General features: G+C 40.8%; 1 protein-coding gene across 1 annotated transcript in view; it reads left to right on the top strand.

The window, feature by feature from the left end:
- The window catches only part of GRPR (gastrin releasing peptide receptor), a 38,684-nt gene extending 22,558 nt beyond the window's left edge, over window positions 1–16,126 (top strand). The window contains exons 2-3 of the mRNA XM_057717301.1: window positions 13,607–13,958; window positions 15,556–16,126. Coding sequence (XP_057573284.1) covers window positions 13,607–13,958; window positions 15,556–15,945 — 742 coding nt within the window. The 3' untranslated portion in view covers window positions 15,946–16,126. The remainder of the gene's footprint in view (window positions 1–13,606; window positions 13,959–15,555) is intronic.
- The last annotated feature ends 1,635 nt before the right edge of the window (window positions 16,127–17,761 follow it).

Below are 17,761 nucleotides of genomic sequence, written 5' to 3'. Positions count from 1 at the left end.
ATAGGCCAGGGGCCAGGAAACTTTTTCTGTAAAGGGCCGTATAGTGGATATTTTCAGCTTTGTGGGCCATGAGGTCCCTGTTGCAACCACTCAACTCTGCTGTTAATAGTGCAAAAGCAGCCACAGACATGATATCAGCAAATGGTCATGGCTGAATTTCAGTAAAACCTTATTTATGGACACTGAAATGGGAATTTCATGTAATTTTCACATCATGAAGTATTCTTCTTCTTTTGATTTTTTTCCCCAACCATAAAAATTGTCAAAACTACTCTTAGCTTGTGGGCCATATGAAAACAGGCAGAAGGCCAGGTTTGGCCAGCCGGCCTTAGTTTGCTGTCCCTGATACAGAGGCGTGTACAAATTTGCTGAAGAGGTCATTTAGCAGAGAGAGGTTCCTATTTAAATGGCATGGGACCTAGGGGAATCCATGGCCCCTGTCCAGTTAGCCAGGACACACTTCCTAGGGAATATCATAAAGACAGGTCCTACAGCTGTGCAATGCGTTACGGTATGAGGTACTGTCATATCAGGCACGTTAGCTTTTGGATCATCAAAAAATTGAGAGTTGATCCAATGTCTGTAAGCCACGTGTCTTTTTCAGCATGCCCTGGGTCCTCTGTGACACTAACAGTTGTTAAATGAAGAAAATGAGAGTTTTAAATCCAGGCTTAGCCGGGTTCCAGCTCCCATGGGAGGGAGGCAGGGGGGCAGAGCCTTCCTGTTGGGAAAGTAAAGATAGAAACAGACACTGTGCTTCTCACTACCTCCTCCTAATGTTCCACCATCCGGCTGCCTCCTCTAGGGTCTTTTCATGATAGGCTCATGTAAGCAAGTCACCTTAAAATTGTTAAAAAGGGAAATTGTGCTCAGGGCGAATCATTTCCTCAGTACCCCCAGAGATTCTTCTGAGCTTGAAATGGTTAGAGAAATAGGATGTGTTTAGGTCACAGGAGCTCTCTAGGGAAAAGCCTAATAAGATGATGTCCAGAGTGATTTGGGGTAAGTAGACTTGAGAGGAGGATTTGGCTAGGAGCGTGGCAGCGGAGGAGTGGGTTATTTTGAGCATCATGAACCCATTTCTTTATGTGAAAGTAAGAAAGTACAGTCCAGACAAATTGGGTACACAGTTCTAGATCTTTAGTTTTAATAATACATTTGTTCAATAAGTAAAATAGACATAAAATGAACAAGACATACACCCAACCCTTAAGAAACTCGTAGTCCTATAACCCAGGGTGCATGAGCCTTTTTAATTTCTAGGATGGAATGATAGAAAATGTCTCTGAGTGTCCAGGGCATATGCTTCTCTTGACCTCTTCTGTACCTGGTACAGGACAGTGCAAAAGTAGGTGCTTAAGATATGCTTTTGATTATTAAAAGTGCTAGTTTTTGAGGAGTGGGTATTATTCGCTTCATTTAGGTGGGCGATATTGTGCTGGAGCTAATCCTAGGAGGGATCTGTGAAACCAGGGTTGTTGTCCTTAGTGACCACCAGTGTTCCTCAGAGCTAAATGGGCATAGTGCCCAGAGAGGGCAGCTGGCATCTGCAGAGTGCTGCCTGCGGGCTAGAGGGGTCATGGGCATCTTGAGGCGGAAATGCTTAGGCTATAGACCCTAAAAAAAGATAGATAACTCTATGTTCTGGATTCTGTACAAATGACAAAGGAAAATTGGAAAGAAATATGTTAAAACATCACATGCAAGACTTATGGATGATTTTCTTTTCTTTTCTTTTCTTTTTAAGAATTCTCTTTCTAAATTTCTACAATGAGTTGTCAACACTCTTATATTAAATTTTTTAACTGGAAAAAGTTGTTCAAATGAACTAACTGCCTGTAGACCACCTTCCTGGACATTGTCTTTGCTGAATTAAAGCAAACTTTTCCAAATGGTTCTTAAGATACCCCCAAAATGTCATGGTGGCAAACTTATAAACTCTTTTTCCCTCCCTCCCTTCCTTCCTTCCTTTCATTTATTATGTTCTGGAGGTTCAACATTTAATAGAGCACTATTCATAGTAAGGATAAATTCAAAAGCATTGAATTTGTTGAAGAGATGTCTGAGTTTGAGCTCTGATTCTTCTAATTGTCAGCTGTGTGACTTTGGGTAAATTATAGGCCTCAGTTTTCTGATCTGTAAAAAGGGATAAGGGTATTTACTTTTCATATTTCATAGGACTGTTGTAATTATTGTAATGATGAAATGAAATAATGTGTTGACTTCTTTATGAAATGTTAGAATTCTCAGTGAAAAAAGTAAGTATACCATTAGTATGATTGTTGTTTATGTTCATAAGGGAGTCAAGAGGGTGTGGTTGAAATCTCAACTGATTGATGTTCTAGTGGACAGTCACTTGAAAAGTGTTGGGAGCTGTACCAGGTACACAATAAGTGCTAATAAGTTTTGGTTAAATAAAAATTTAAAAATAAAAAGAAACTGAGACAGCATGCTTATAGAGAAATAGCTAGTTATGGGAGTGGGAGTAGAACACGGGGCTCCCTGTCTCCCTCCAGTTCCCCTCTCTCCCTGTCTTGGGCTCTTTCACCACTAGTGCTACCTCCCTAATGCTGGCAGGATCTGCCTTCTGGGCCAGGAGACCTAATAAGCTACAAAGTTGGGTCACCATTTCTTCATGTATAAAACCTCTCACAAAAGGTTATATAAATATAATGCTCTTAAATTTTTATAATTAGACACAATGACTCACATGCCATGATGGTATTTTTGAGATTTAATGATTCTTATTTTGAAAAAAAAAAAAAAAAAAAAAAGATAATGTATCTTATTGAGATAATTTAGAAACTTAGAAATACTGTTTTTATCCCCAATAATTTGAAATATATTTGAAAACTGAAATTGTCTCATTTTCTGTATATATATTTGATAACGTGACTGGACCAGGGGAAGAACTGACATAGTGGATGCTGTTGGTGGACCCCAGAGGTCACTTATAGACCTGGGCTTCCTGTGTCTCTCTGACCGAGGGTGATCCAGGCCACAGGAAGGTTTGGGGCAGGCTGGAGTGCCCCTGAATTAATACCACAGGACAATTCTCACCCAAAGAGGGACGGGAGTCGGTCAGTAAACACTCTAGCCTCCTCACCCTTCCCTTGGTGGAAAGTTCTGGAATGTGCTCACCACAGTCTTTCAGGGGGTCTCCAGCAGGCCTGTGCTCCAGGTGCCCTGTGTGATACCCTTTATTGCCTTTCATCCCCTCCCTGTGCCACTTCCCCATTCCCTGTGCTTCTGGAGAGCCCCTCCCAAACAAACTACATGCACCTAAATCCTTGTCTCATGGTCTGTTTGCTGGTGAATTACAATTTATATAGACAGTTTATGACCCAGAGTCTATTATACCCTCCACCCTAGAGCATGGGTGATTTTTTTTTCTGTCTTTGTGATTTTTTCCCGATTCTCTGTGTATCTTCTATGCCATGCAGTAGAGTAAATGCAGGCCATGTCTAACTATAATTTGCAGATGGGATTTATAAACATTCTTCAAACTTTTTGGCTCATAAATTGCTGAAAAAGTCTAACAAGTTATAAATATACGTTCCTCTCTCCATAACATTTTTGAGGAATGGCCTTCGAACAACTTGTGCCAGGATGTTTGCACACCTACTGAAATTTAACTGGGTTACTGCTTTCCTTTGTCATTTTAAACATACCCACTGGCAAATGTAATATTTCATCCTGTTTATACCCCTTCTGATGGGCTCCCTTACAGGATTAGCACCGAGCTTTGGAATTAGATCATCCTGCTAAAACCCATTTTGGGTTTGGTTTGGTTTGGTCAATAGTTGCTCCTCTTTCTGCCAAAGCACCATCAGATGTCCAACAGTTGCTTGTGTTTCTTTTCCCCTTTTATACCTCAGCTTCTACATCCCTTAGAGCCCTGCACTTTTAAAACCTTCCTCATGTCAGTGGCTCTTTCTCTAGCCTCCATCCAGCCTTTGGTTTTTAGTCCTTCCTTGATGCCTTTTCACCTCTGCTCCAATGTCTTACTCGGATGGCCTCTTTAGGGCCTGAGAGCTCTGAATATATGAAAGAGTCCAGACCTCAGTCTAGGCCTCTGGCCACGGAGGACTTCAGGGGGTATATATGGGGGTGAAAATGTAGGCGATTATGTATAACAGACTCAAGGAGGAAGAATAAGAATTTTGTGTCTGTCTAGAAAGACACTACTTTGCCCATGGCTGCAGCAGGCAGGGAAGAGACACTGATCTTTTCTTTGATTTTCTTCCTTAGTTCCAGTAGGGGAGCAGAATTTGCCCCAAAATATGCCTCATTGGCATAAGGATAATTTTAGACTTTTTCTTTTCTTTTCTTTTCGTTTTTTTCTTTTTCTTTTCTTTCTTTTTTTTTTTTTTTTTTAAGAAACAGCACATATAGGAGAATCTCTAAAAACTGAGTAGAAGTTACCCTGTAACAGGAGACACATATTTATAGGGGAAATCTCCATTTGTAAGGGTGTCTCCCTCTTTGTACCAGGAAAAAGAGGATGATTCTAAATCTCTAGAAACTTAATGTAGAAGGTATGGACTTAAATCTGTATAATGAGCTTATACTTGTTTACTGTGCTTTGCCTGATAACCTCCTATAACTGGCTACCCCGCCCACATCTTTTGTCTTTAGCTGGAGATGGTATTTAAGGTGATGGCTTAAGCCTTTTCAGGAAGTTACTCAGTTTTCCTAGGTCTCTCCCATGTTTCAAGGAGGTATACATGTTATTAAACTTCTGTTTGTTTTTCTCCAGTTAAGCTGTTTTTTATTATGGGGGTCTTAGTCAAGAACCTAGAAGGGTAGAGGGAAAATGATTTTTCTTCCCCTACACTAGAAAGCCCAGGTTGCCTGGTCAACCATAGGACCACCATTATAGGAAGCAGTAGGGCCTGGTGATAGCGGCTTAGGGGACAGCCTACATGAGCTCAAATCTTGTCTCCAGAGCTTAGCACTGATGGCCATGGAAAACTTGCTCCGCCTCAGTTCCCTCATCTGTAAAAAGAACAATAATATAGTACCTGCCAAATAGAATTGTTAAGAGGATAAAAAGCAACAATTTAAACAAAACTCATTGCATATTACCTGATCCATAGGAAGTCTCCAATAAGTTTTAGCAATTATTATTGTTGTTGTTTTTTACAGAATCAATCTAATTGAAACCCAGGTACAGAATGGTCTTGTTCCTCTGCAGTCTGTTACAAGAAAGAAATCCCCACATTGTAGTCGCAGAGTAAGCCTTTAAAGAAAGCAAATATGTAGAAGTCTAACTGCCTGCAGCCATTGCACCCCGAATGTCTCTTCTATCTGCTGGAGGAATAAACAAAAATACCTTTATTGGGAAACAGAGCCTTCCTTCCATAATCAGAGGTAGAACTCTACATACAGGAAGGTGATCTTATTGACTTCAGTCCATACTAAAGAGTGAATGACTGATATACACTCCCTTCCTCAAAGCCGGGCTTGATCTTAGGGAAGCAGTGGACTCCTACAGTGGGAGAATACAATGGAGGAGAAATTTTGATCCATATAGGGGTAACTTCAGGATTTTACTCAGAGGTGGTCCTGTGTGTATGCACAATCTGTATCTTGATCTCTCTGGAGAAAATGAGAAGAAGAAAAATTATCATTACTCTTTGTAACGTGATCTTGATCCTCTATCTTGGTCTGAGTTTAAAGCTCGCTTCCTCTGGAGACAAGAAGGTCTTCACTGCAGACCCTTAAGAAAGCCCCCTGAAACCTTAGCTAAATTTTCTGGAAAGTGTATTCTGGGACAGTGGACCCCAAAGTGGAGCTCACTTCTACTTATATTGATTTTTATTTAAAAATAAGGATGAATTAAAAGTTAATACAGTGTAGTATCCAAACTGAGGTTCACCCTGTCACTGAGTCCACGACAGAGGATCCCTTGTCATGTGCAGCTCAGGCAGCAGGAGTGGGGTTCCCGCCATGTACAAATCTCAACAATGACCTTTCTCTTCCCTGCACTTTCAGCTGATGGAGAGGCATTGCAGACTGACATCTGCTTGTGCATGATCTAGTTTTAATTAACCCCCTAAATGAACATTAGCTTAAATTTTCCTGCCAAAACAAAACGGAGCAAAACAAAACCCCACAGATTGTAGATGATACTAAAATTGGAAGTCCAAGAGAACAATATGAACATAACAGAGAAGACACTTCCCTCATTCCTGGTAGAGGTGCTAATCAGATATGACACATTAAATCCCATTAAAATTATAATTACAATAAAGTTTTTCTGATGACAAAAGGATTTACTGTTAATAAAATATATAACATTATTTTAAGATTATTGTTTTACTATTTGCTCATCTTTTAAAAATCCTATATTTTAGTGTAAGTTTTCTCCCCAACCTGCTTATGAACCCCTGTATAATACCTGACCATATTCCACAATGAACATTTCCTAGATTTTGTTCTTGCTCTCCTTGTAGCGCATATATATATATTATAAAGTATATAATAATAATATATATCTCTAGTATATATATATTTGTTTGTTTTGTTTTATTTTGCTGAACTCTGGAAAGTAAGGTACAAACATCCTGACCTTTCACTCCTAAGTATGTGTATTTCCTAAGAACAAGGACACTCTTCTACATAACCCCAATGCTGTTATCATACCCAATGAAATTAACAATAATTCCTTTATACCAATTAATATGTAATCCATAATCAGATTTCCTCCATTGTCCCGAAATGTCTTTTATAGCTTTTTCCTCCCTAAATCCAGAATCAAATCAAGACATATGCATGGCATTTGGTTATTATATCTCTTTTTTCCGGTTTTATTGTGATAAAATTGACATATAACATTGTGTAAGTTTAAGGTGTATAACATAATGATTTGACGTATGTATATATTGTGAAGAAGATTACTTGCTATACCTCTTTAATCTCCTTTAAGGTAGAATAGTAGCTGCCCGACATTCCTCTAAAACAATGTTTGACTGTTTTGATGAATCCAAGCTGGTTATCTTGTAGAATGTACCAGAATTGGATTTGTCCGATTGTTTCTTCATAGTAGATTCAGGTTAAAAATTGGAGGCAAGAACACTGTGTAGGCAATGTTATGTCCTTCCCATTGCACTGCATCGGGAGGCACAGGATCGCAGATTGTCTCGCTATCAGTGATGCTAAGTTTGATCAGGGCCACATTATGAATTTCCTGGCACTTTTACCTTCATGGAATCCTTTCTCCATAAAAAAATATAAAAAATTATAGTTGTATTGGCACAAAGATAAATATAATCCAAGATGGATTATATTAATTTTTTTCTTCTGCTTTTAAAAGAAATTAAAACATTTTTCTGAGCCTCTAAAGGTATCATGGGCCCCAGACCTGTGCTTGCTCTACCTAATGGAGAAGTTCGCCCTGGGTTTTGACCACTTGATTAGAGGGGTGACCTCCGGACCTCCCCAACATAAAGGTGCATTTTCCGTTTGTAATTAAATAGTAATCTGTGGGGAAACTCTTTGAGACTATGTGAATATCTTGTTCCCCTGAAACCTCTCCTTCAGTGGTTTTATCATTTTTTCCTGAATCAGTTATTACATTGAAGGTTGCAGGAATTATGTCCTGTTCAGGGATGAGAATACTGATGTACAAAGAGTCTGTGATTTGCCCACGATCATAAAGCTAGTGGGTAGAATCACCATTAGGAACTAGGTCTCTCTGCTCCCAAATTCACATTAGAGCCCCGAGGAAACTGGAGTATATTAAGGAGTGAAAAAAGCATTGGAGTTATTTGGCCCAGCAAGAAGAACAGAAAAGGATGACTGTAATCTGTTACATACTTAAAGATAACGGTTGGATGGGCACCAAGGACCAGCACACTCTCCATTTGTAGCGTAATAGCTCAAAGGAGATAAGACTCCATTGCTCTGAATTATAGTCATTTTACAAGCCAGCTAATAATTGCCTCACATTTCTTTAGAAAAGTTCTTGGTGTTATTCTCAGGAGAAAATAAAGCCAATGTTTAATAGTCATGTCAAATCTTATTAGGTATTAGGATTCTAATTTAAATGCTGACAATGTGTCAATTACCCTAGAGACCATTTAGTTCATTTCATTTTCTCTTCACTTCAGTCCTCTCCAGGTAGCATGCATTAGGATTGTAATGGAGGTTTTAAAATATTGTTGTTCAACAATTCCTACAGACTTCGGTAGGTAATTATGAACAAATAAGGGCTGAAATGCTGGATCCTTAAAAATAAACAAACTGCCTGTGTTTGAATAAAAGACATACCTTTCTGTGGGCAAAGGTTTCCAACCCTGGGTGTGGGAGCCAGCTACTTCTACTTGCCAAGAATCCCTTTGACACATTAATCTTGCACAGAGAATGTTTTTGACTTTTCCAGTGTTTGCATAAGAAAAATGAAGTACGGATGTTTTCAGAAGTGGGAAGCAATTGTCTTTGGCCCCATATTATCAGAGGAGTGAATTGGTCAGTCTGTGGAAGAATGACTCTTACTAGGTGTGCAAAAGTGAATCTGCTGTTGCTTGTTTTTGAGAAGCTGAAAATAAAAGACACCTTTGTAAGTCACATATTATTAATCTTAATTGATTAGCAAGTGTTTGCTGAGCCTCTACTTTGAAATAAGTGGTATGCAGAACAGGGGACCTGGAGCATTTTCAGTGATACAGAAAGAAGAGAAGAGAAGATGTAAGCTTCTGACCTCAGGAACTTATGAGAAAGTCAGGTAGAAAAGAGATGCCCATGGAAAGCTAACAAGCAATTCAAGGTAGTGCAGAGTAAGCGTAAAACGACAAGAGTAAAATTAGACAGGTTGGGAGAAGGAATGGGAATTATCAAGGCCTAGGTTGGTCAGCAAAAGCTTCAAGATGATACTTATAAGGGCTTCCTAGGTGGCGCAGTGGTTAAGAATCCGCCTGCCAATGCAGGGGACGCAGGTTCGATCCCTGCTCCAGGAAGATCCCACATGCCGCAGAGCAAATAAGCCCGTGAGCCACAACTATTGAGCCCATGTGCTGCAACTGCTGAAGCCCACGCGCCTAAAGCCTGTGCTCCGCAACAAGAGAAGCCACAGCAACGAGGAGCCCGCGCACCACCACAAAGAGTAGTCCCCACTCACCGCAACTAAAGAAAGCCCGTGCACAGCAAAAAAAGACCCAACACAGCCAATAAAATAAATGAATTAATTAATAAAAAATGATACTTATAAGCTGGAATTTGGAAGGATAGGCTTCAGATGAATGGAGACTCTGGGACTGGGCATGAAGAAAGGGGGAAGGCAAGAAAGTGACGGTGAATTTAAGAACAGGACATAGACTAGAGTGTCTCTTGAGTACAATCAAAAGTTGACAGCTCATTCTTTCAAAGGACAGCAAGTAGGGGGGATGATCTATGTGAAATGATCCTGGAAATAAAATCTGATGATGGTTTTAAATGACCACCATGTCTAATTGTTCTAGATAAGGCTCTTTTGTTGACAAAGAATGGTTGCCACTTAAGCTAACTCAACTGAAAAGGGAACGGGAGAATTGTAAGATTATAAGAGAACACCTCTTGTACATTCAAAAGTAGTTCGTGGGCCAGGAACCAAGGACCCTCTGTGTGACTTAGGGCCACATCATCTCAGCTTCTTCTTCTTTTATGTCTGCCTCATTCTCTTTCTCTCACTCTACCTACTTTGCTTATTCATCTTGCACTGATCCTTTCCTCAACATCATAGTCTTCTATTTCCAGCATCTATGACTGACTAACTACATCCTCTCAATTTTTCAGTTTAAATACTTAAGAGAAAGACTCTTTCATAGCTGGCCAGGCAGCTTATTGGGTGGTTTAGATTATTTGAGTATCCATCCTAGTCCCACCAGCCATCACTCTTAAACAAGAACCACCCAGTGGGGTCTCCCTTCATTGGGAGCTCCAGGCAGAGCAGTTCAAACCAGAAGATATTGACTGATATGTTCCAGGCTCTATAGAACCATTAGACTTCCAGGGAACAGTTGGTATGTTCCATACACATTTGGGAAATGGCTGGTCTGCTTCTCTATCTCCAGGAAGGATTTACCCAAAGCTTTCTTCTGAAAGAGCTGTAGTATCCTGAAGAGTTAGTTCTAAATTGAATATTGACTTCACCACCTCTGAAACCATCTGAGCTTCAATTTGTTGCCTATAGAGTGGAGATAATAGCACCTACCTGTTGGAGTTCTCTGGAACATAAATGAGATCATGTAGATGCTATTCTCTGCTTAGCACAAGGCAAGAGCATATTAAATAGGATTTCTTTAATTTATTTGATATTTTATGAATATTTCATAACAGAAAATTGTTTGCAATGCATTTTTACTTATTTTTTAATCATACAAATGATTTATGATTATATCCGAATATTTCGAAGCAAACCCTAGACATTATATTATTTCACTGATAAATATTTTAGGGTTTTTTTTTTTAATACTAGAGTGTTTTTTTAATACATCTTTATTGGAGTATAACTGCTTCACAATGTTGTGTTAGTTTCTGCTGTACAACAGAGTGAATCAGCCATATGTTTACACATATCCCCATATCTCCTCCTTCTTGAGCCTCCTTCCTGAGCCTCCTTCCTACCCTCCCTATCCCACCCATCTAGTTCATCAAAAAGCACCGAGCTGATGTCCCTGTGCTATGTATGCTAGGGTGTATTTTTCATAAGTAAAGTTTTTTTTAAAACATAGAACCACAGTACCACTATTATACCCAATACATTAAAAGTAATTCCTTGATATCACCAATACTAAATCTATATTTGATTTTCTTCAATAGTCTCAAAAATATCTTTTTATGGTTGTTTGGTTTGAATCAAAATCCAAAAGGAATCTACACATTGCACTACTGATATCAGTCAGTCTATAACCATTCTCTCTGCTTTTTTTATGCCATATATTTGTTAAAAAAATGGAGCCATTATTCCTGTAGAATTTTCCAATTCAGGATTTGACTGACTGCATCATCTAGTGGGTTCTTCTGTCCCCACATTTCTTGAAAACTGGTACATAGATCTAGAGGCTTATTTAGATCTACATTCAAATTATTTTTGTGACAAAACTATAAAAGAAATATTTTATACTATCCTTTATGTTTTAAAAGTTGTGAATTTGAAATAGTGGCTCAATAGTTCCCATGGCATTTGCACTTAGGAACACAAGATTCCCAAGAGAGAAGGAGGTAAGCCATTCGCTCTGGTTTCTGCTTCATGCCTGAGGGAATCAGCTTCCCTTGGAGAGTTAATGGTACTTGTGACTTCCACCTTCCAGAAAACGCAGATAGAAGTCATAATGACCAATTTATCTCTATTGACTTATCAGAGATATCTTTAGTCATATGCATCTTTGGATAAGGATATTCACATATCTTTCATTAAAAATATCAATTCCTTGCCTACATTCTAAACTAGGAATTAAAATGTTTGAAATGACTAGTGACTAGAGAAAGCACCACAGGACAGTAGAACCTCCTTTGAAATTTTTTTTTTTGTAAGTTTTTTGTTTTGTTTCGTTTTTTTGGCCATGCCGCATGGCTTGTGGCATCTTAGTTCCCCAACCAGGGATCCAACCCGCGCCCCCCCTGCATTGGAAGCGTGGAGTCTTAATCTCTGGACCGCCAGGGAAGTCCCTGTAGCAGGACTATAGTGTTGTTCTAGAGTGTTGGGGATATCTGATAAATAGTCCCCTTTTCTTCCCTATCTGAAGTGAGAACATAGAACTAGATATAGGAATAAGACAGATGACGATAAAACAGCTTTATCTATATCTGATAAAGCTGTTTGGAGAATGTGACCTAGGTCCACAGCAATAATGAACTTGCAGACACTCTGGTATCTTGTATTAGAGATGCCATTCCCCTAGTCATGGACACTTAAATAAGCACAGGCCTCTTTGAGTCCAATGCACATGCCAGGTTCTTTTTCACAAACTCACCATTCAAAACTCATTCCCCCTTCCCTGGAGGGTGGCAGGAAGTGACTGAGGAGTCAGGGCACAGCCAAGAGTGGTAACTCGTTGGAGGTTTAATCAACATGGAAATAAGTGGAAATAACTGTTCCTCTCTCACTGAAGTCCGTGATATGAAAGAGTATCAGAGCCAGAACCCAGTGTCAGCACAGCATTTTCAACAGTGAACACCCTCACATTTAGGTAGTCCCAACTCATATCAGCTTCTACACTCCAGCAGCTCATGTGCAGTAAAACAAATGTTTGTGCACTGTGTGCAAATCACAGTGCTGGCAGATACCGAGATAGAAAAAGACCTAGCCTTTGCCCACCAGAGGCTCATCCTCTAGTGGGTTCTCAGACTAGTGGACCCAAAATAGGTGTGTGGCCCACTGTGCTAGGCATTGTATGGGGAGTTGTAGCAGACACAGAGATGCTCTGCTCAGACTGCCCTTGAAGAAAAGACCCACTGTCCAGCTGCGGGGGGCTGTGGTTAGCTAGCCGCCTCCAGCTCTCAGCTCTTACCGGGTCCATTTCAACTTTCAAGCTGTGGTCATGCTCTTCTTGGGCAGTTCCTGCCCAGTGACAGAACCAGGTAGCAACTGAGGTAACCCTCTTTTTGGGTGGCCCCAGCCAGTGACCAAGCAAGGTGGCCATACAAGGGCTTGGCCATTTCCACTGAGACAGGACTCCTCCATTGGGCAATCTTTGCTCCTGAGCTTCCCATTGGGCTGGTGTAGGGTGACCAGCTGTCACGGTTACTGGGACTGAGAAGTTTCCCAGGACATAGGACTTTCAGTGCTAAAACTGGGAAATGTCCAGGCAAACTAGGATGGTTGGTCACCTTGGCTGGTGTAGACCTTGTCAGATCTGCATCAGGGTCTCACAGCTCCCTCTGACCAGTCCTGCCTCCTTCCCTTTCCCCACAGGTTTATCAACAATAAACTCTGTGTCCTCCTGACTTCATCTCAATGTCTGCTTCACAGAGCATTCAACCCACGACAGGGGCACACCTAGCACAGAAACCAGGAAGGACCTAAATACTACAAGAGAAGATGAGGCCAAAAGAGAGTAGGAGGGCAGGGGAAAGATTAATTTCATAATTACAGCGATATTTCTGTGTATCACTTTTTCAGCGGACTATTTGTTCTGCAACCTTTGAAAAACAAAAGAGGTGTCTGTAAATACTCAGTGACTAAAGGTTTCCTAAACTGCATTTGAATACTCAAAATGAAGGTTTTGACCAAAAAAAAAAAAAAAAAAAAAAGCCAACCTTCTTGTTCTGGTGTCCTTTGTTAAACATGCTTTGTTATTCATTTCTGTGATTTAAGAAGAAAAATAAAAGGAGCTTCACCTTTTCTGAGAAGTATTCTTAAAATCAAGAGAGAATGTAGGCAGAATGTTACTGCTGGGGGAATGGATAGCATCCTTCAGGGCCGGGACTAGGATAAGGTGAGCCAGGTGCTTTGGGGTGCAGCATTTAAGGAGGCGCTCACTATGAGTTCAGAGTTGGCACTTTCATGAACCTGAGAGTCAACACCTCCTTAAGTATTGCACCTCAGGGGCCTCGGTGGCCTCACCCTAGTCCCGGCCCAGTCATCCATAATAATATTAGACAACTTCCCTCTTTCCTGCCCCAGGTACAAAGCCATCGTCCGGCCAATGGATATCCAGGCCTCTCATGCCCTGATGAAGATCTGCCTCAAAGCCGCACTGATCTGGATCATCTCCATGCTTCTGGCCATCCCAGAGGCTGTGTTTTCTGACCTACATCCCTTCCACGAGGAAAGCAGCAACCAGACCTTCATTAGCTGTGCCCCATACCCACACTCTAATGAGCTGCACCCCAAAATCCACTCCATGGCTTCCTTCCTGGTCTTTTATATCATCCCACTGTCAATCATCTCTGTTTACTACTACTTCATTGCCAAAAATCTGATCCAGAGTGCTTACAGTCTACCTGTGGAAGGGAATATACACATCAAGAAGCAGGTGGGTGCTTAGGAGTGATTCATTTCCTCCTTAAGGATTCGATCTCTTGCATTTCTTTAAGACTCCACTGACAAGTTCAGTATTTAGGTGGTCACGTTGCCTGATTCTGCAGAAGAGGTGAGTGATCCGTGGCCAGATGGTAAACAGAAACTCCTAGCTGCAGAAGACTAGGCATTCAGGTGTTCATTAGAATCTTGTTCTCTTATTAAAGAGACCTAGGCTAGCAAGATGTTGAGAACCTGAAAGCTTTGGAGTATGGGTTTTTTTTTTGAGAAAAATCTGAAAAATGTGGGGGGTTTTTTGTTTTTTTTTTTTAAATAAAATGTCGAGGCTCATAGGGATGTGACTTCTTTAAACTCCAATCACGTTACTTGGGTAGCAAGAGGGTTACTACATGTGATAAAGCAGAAAGGGCAGGAAAATGAGGCTGGTTGTAGGAAAAAGTAGTTTGATTAAGATGGGTTCACATTGATTTGAGTTCAAATCCAGGCTTCCTGACTTACTCATTTACCCTCTCTGAGCATCAGTTTTTTATCCATGATGAGGGTAATAACCCTTATGTTGTAAGGCTGTTGAAGGATTACAAGAGCGAGCATATGGCCAGATGGCCCAGAATGCAGGACACCCTCCTTATGTGTTAGACTGCCTTCCCCAATCCCCCCATCATCCCCATAATTTCATCCTGGGGTATAAATGGTAGAAACCAGGGGCTCTGGCTTTGTCCTTTTCATCAGTTTTTGCCTTCTAGTGCAAATTTAGACCGTGTGGTATTTATGATGGAAAAGCAGAAAGACTCTCCCTCCATGTAAAATGTGTAGCTGACTCAGTTGGAGGCTTCACCCTCTAAAATTATTTTTCCCCTCAATTATGGGGGGGAAATGGCAGTTCTCAGTGAAACAGTCTCCCTGCTTGAAAGACCTCTCAATGGTGAACATCCATTGTACCCCAAATTCTTTAACGAGAACAATGTTTCCCCTTGCCGTAGCACAGGGAGTTGGGAACAAAAGGAGACGCTCAGCCTGCTTTTGTCTGAGACGCTGCCTGTATTATACAGGCCAGAAATAACTTGAGAGTAAAAATAAATAATAATAATAGGCAGTTATCTTGGTTCGGCGAATGAGGAAGAACAAAGCTGGCTGCTTTTTTAAGCATCAGGGGGAAGAAGAAATTATTAACTGTGGAGCCAAGAAAGACATGAAGTCATATGGCTGATAACAGCACCAATACCATCCTGAGGAAAAAGAGGGCACTTAACTAGAATTTCATTGTGCAGTCCACTCAAGCGTGTAATCATCTTTGTTTAAAGAGCTGCTCTCAGAGGCACTTTCTAACGGTACTCTACTCATCGATTTCTGCTTCCCGGCGTTTCCCTTTTTCTGTTTCTGACTTGTTTTCTCTTTCTGTCTGTTTCTGTTGCTTTTCTCTCCTCTGTTTCTCTCTTGTCCTGTCTCTCCTATTGAACCTGTTTTCTGTGGCCTTATGAGCCTGTCCATTTCCCTAATTCATTTTCCCCATCTTTTTCTCTGCCCACATCTTTGTCTCTGCGTTCCACACACTGCCCCTCAGTCCCTCTATCTCTGTGTGACTCTCTCCTCAGATCGAATCCCGGAAGCGCCTGGCCAAGACAGTGCTGGTGTTCGTGGGCCTCTTTGCCTTCTGCTGGCTACCCAACCACGTCATCTACCTGTACCGCTCATACCACTACTCCGAGGTGGACACCTCCATGCTCCACTTCGTCACCAGCATCTGCGCCCGTCTCCTGGCCTTCACCAACTCCTGCGTGAACCCTTTTGCCCTCTACCTGCTGAGCAAGAGTTTCAGGAAACAGTTCAACACCCAGCTCCTCTGCTGCCGCCCTGGCCTGATGACCCGGTCTCACAGCACTGGCAGAAGTACCACCTGCATGACCTCCTTCAAAAGCACCAACCCCTCCGTGGCCACCTTCAGCCTCATCAATGGAAACATCTGTCACGAGGGGTACGTCTAGACTGACCCTTGACTCTGCCCGCCTAGGGACCCCTGGTTTTGCTTTATGGCTGGTAAGGAACCCTCACCAGGGTTGTTGTCCCTGTACCCTCCGAAGACCCTTTGACAGGCTTGTGAGTGATGTGGGTGGGTTAGGGAGAGGCCCAAATGGGTCACTATAAAGTTTGAAAAGCCCATCAAGGCTTGTGTTCTCCATTTCAACTTGGGAATGCTTCTTCTGATGTACAGCAAACTTTCCCATTTTTAGAAAAGGGAACAAATAGGAAATCATTATTTTAAGCATTAAACCCTGATATACAGACGTGCTCAACTAAGTCATAGAAACTATATGAACAACCACATTTATATAGCAGAGAAATTGTACATTGAATGTCCACTTTGTGAAAGACTTCACCTTGTCATGTCTTTAAGCAGAAGCTAATGCTTTAAGAATAAGACTTGAGTCGTTTTTCAGGAATATTTATAATCACAAACCAAGGAACTTTTTTTTACACTTATAATGCAAAAAGTCAACCCTAGGAGAGTCCCATGTATAAAGGACGGTCCCAAATTGATAACACTGGAAGCCAGTTTAAAACAAATCTCCGAGTGTCTATTGTTTTTAAAAGACATTGCTGAGGACATAGGAGAAACACTCACCACATCATTTTAAGGCAAAAACACAACCAAGACACTGACACATGTGTCAAGGTTCAGGTGTGGCTGTGGAGTGGTAGCTCACACTCTGAATTTTAACTCAGTGCAGGTCCTTTTTGCTGTTGCCCAACTGTAATCATCCATGGTGCAGTTTCACCATATTAGAGAAATCCTTTAGGGGAAAAATTGATTATGCTTCCATTCATCAAACGTTTATAAAAGTGCATAAAGTATAGTGTTTATTTTAGGCATATAGGTTTTCAGCCAAATGTATTTACTTCTATTTGGCTGTCCTTGTCTGCTATGCTGAAGAAGTAGTTTCACATGAGAAGAAAGGGGTCATATTCGAGTGGAAATAGAAACATGTTTACATTTAATGTCTGCTTTACCTAAAATCTGTGGCAGGAAATGAATTCAATGTCAGTAATATGTGTTTCTGTCTCAGTATATGTAAGAAAATTGCAGGGGTCTCAGCTTTAAGAACTGATTGAAAGACAGCTACAGACCCATTAAGTTTCTACTTTGAAGAGTATTTATGAAACAGCCCATATGCAGAAAAGTACTGGACTTAAATCTTTTTCACTTTCTAAGTGAGTAAAAGGATTTGACTCTTTCTTTAGAAACCCTGAATCAAGTTTTTCTTGACTCAAGGACAGGCCAGTTCTGACAGATTGCAAATGTGTTAACCCACTTTCAGATAAATCCAAATTCTGCAAATGTGCCCTCATGCGTAGCCCTCACACACTGCGACAGTTTTAGTTCCAGTTTTCTCTATCCAGGTGAGATAGAACAGTCAGCTCCCTTTTCCACATGGCACATCTTATAAGATTTTTGTGTCTTGATACAAGGAAGCGCTCACTGTCTGCAGAGCTTTAGAAGTTGGGACCAAGACCGTTGTAAAAATCTGTATTTATAATTGTATTAGCTGGAGTGAACCTCTGCACTTCTGTTTGCTACATTCACTTACATACTGTATACACCTGCTTTCCTGGTGCTCCATAATTACACGGGACAGTTTGAAAAGAAGACAGGTAGTATAGCTGAAAGAACCAAGATTTTTAGCTTGACATCTCAACTCTGTCTCTATCCGTATATATATGTATGTATCTAGCCATATATATGGCTATCATTTTTTAAAATCTCTAGAATGAGAGGACAGTCCCTTCTATTGCTAAGATGCT

The sequence above is a fragment of the Hippopotamus amphibius genome, chromosome X (assembly GCF_030028045.1).
Source record: "Hippopotamus amphibius kiboko isolate mHipAmp2 chromosome X, mHipAmp2.hap2, whole genome shotgun sequence".
NCBI classification, from domain to species: Eukaryota; Metazoa; Chordata; class Mammalia; order Artiodactyla; family Hippopotamidae; genus Hippopotamus; species Hippopotamus amphibius.
The sequence above is the reverse complement of the archived record's forward strand: the minus strand, read 5'-3'. Positions and strand labels throughout refer to the sequence as shown.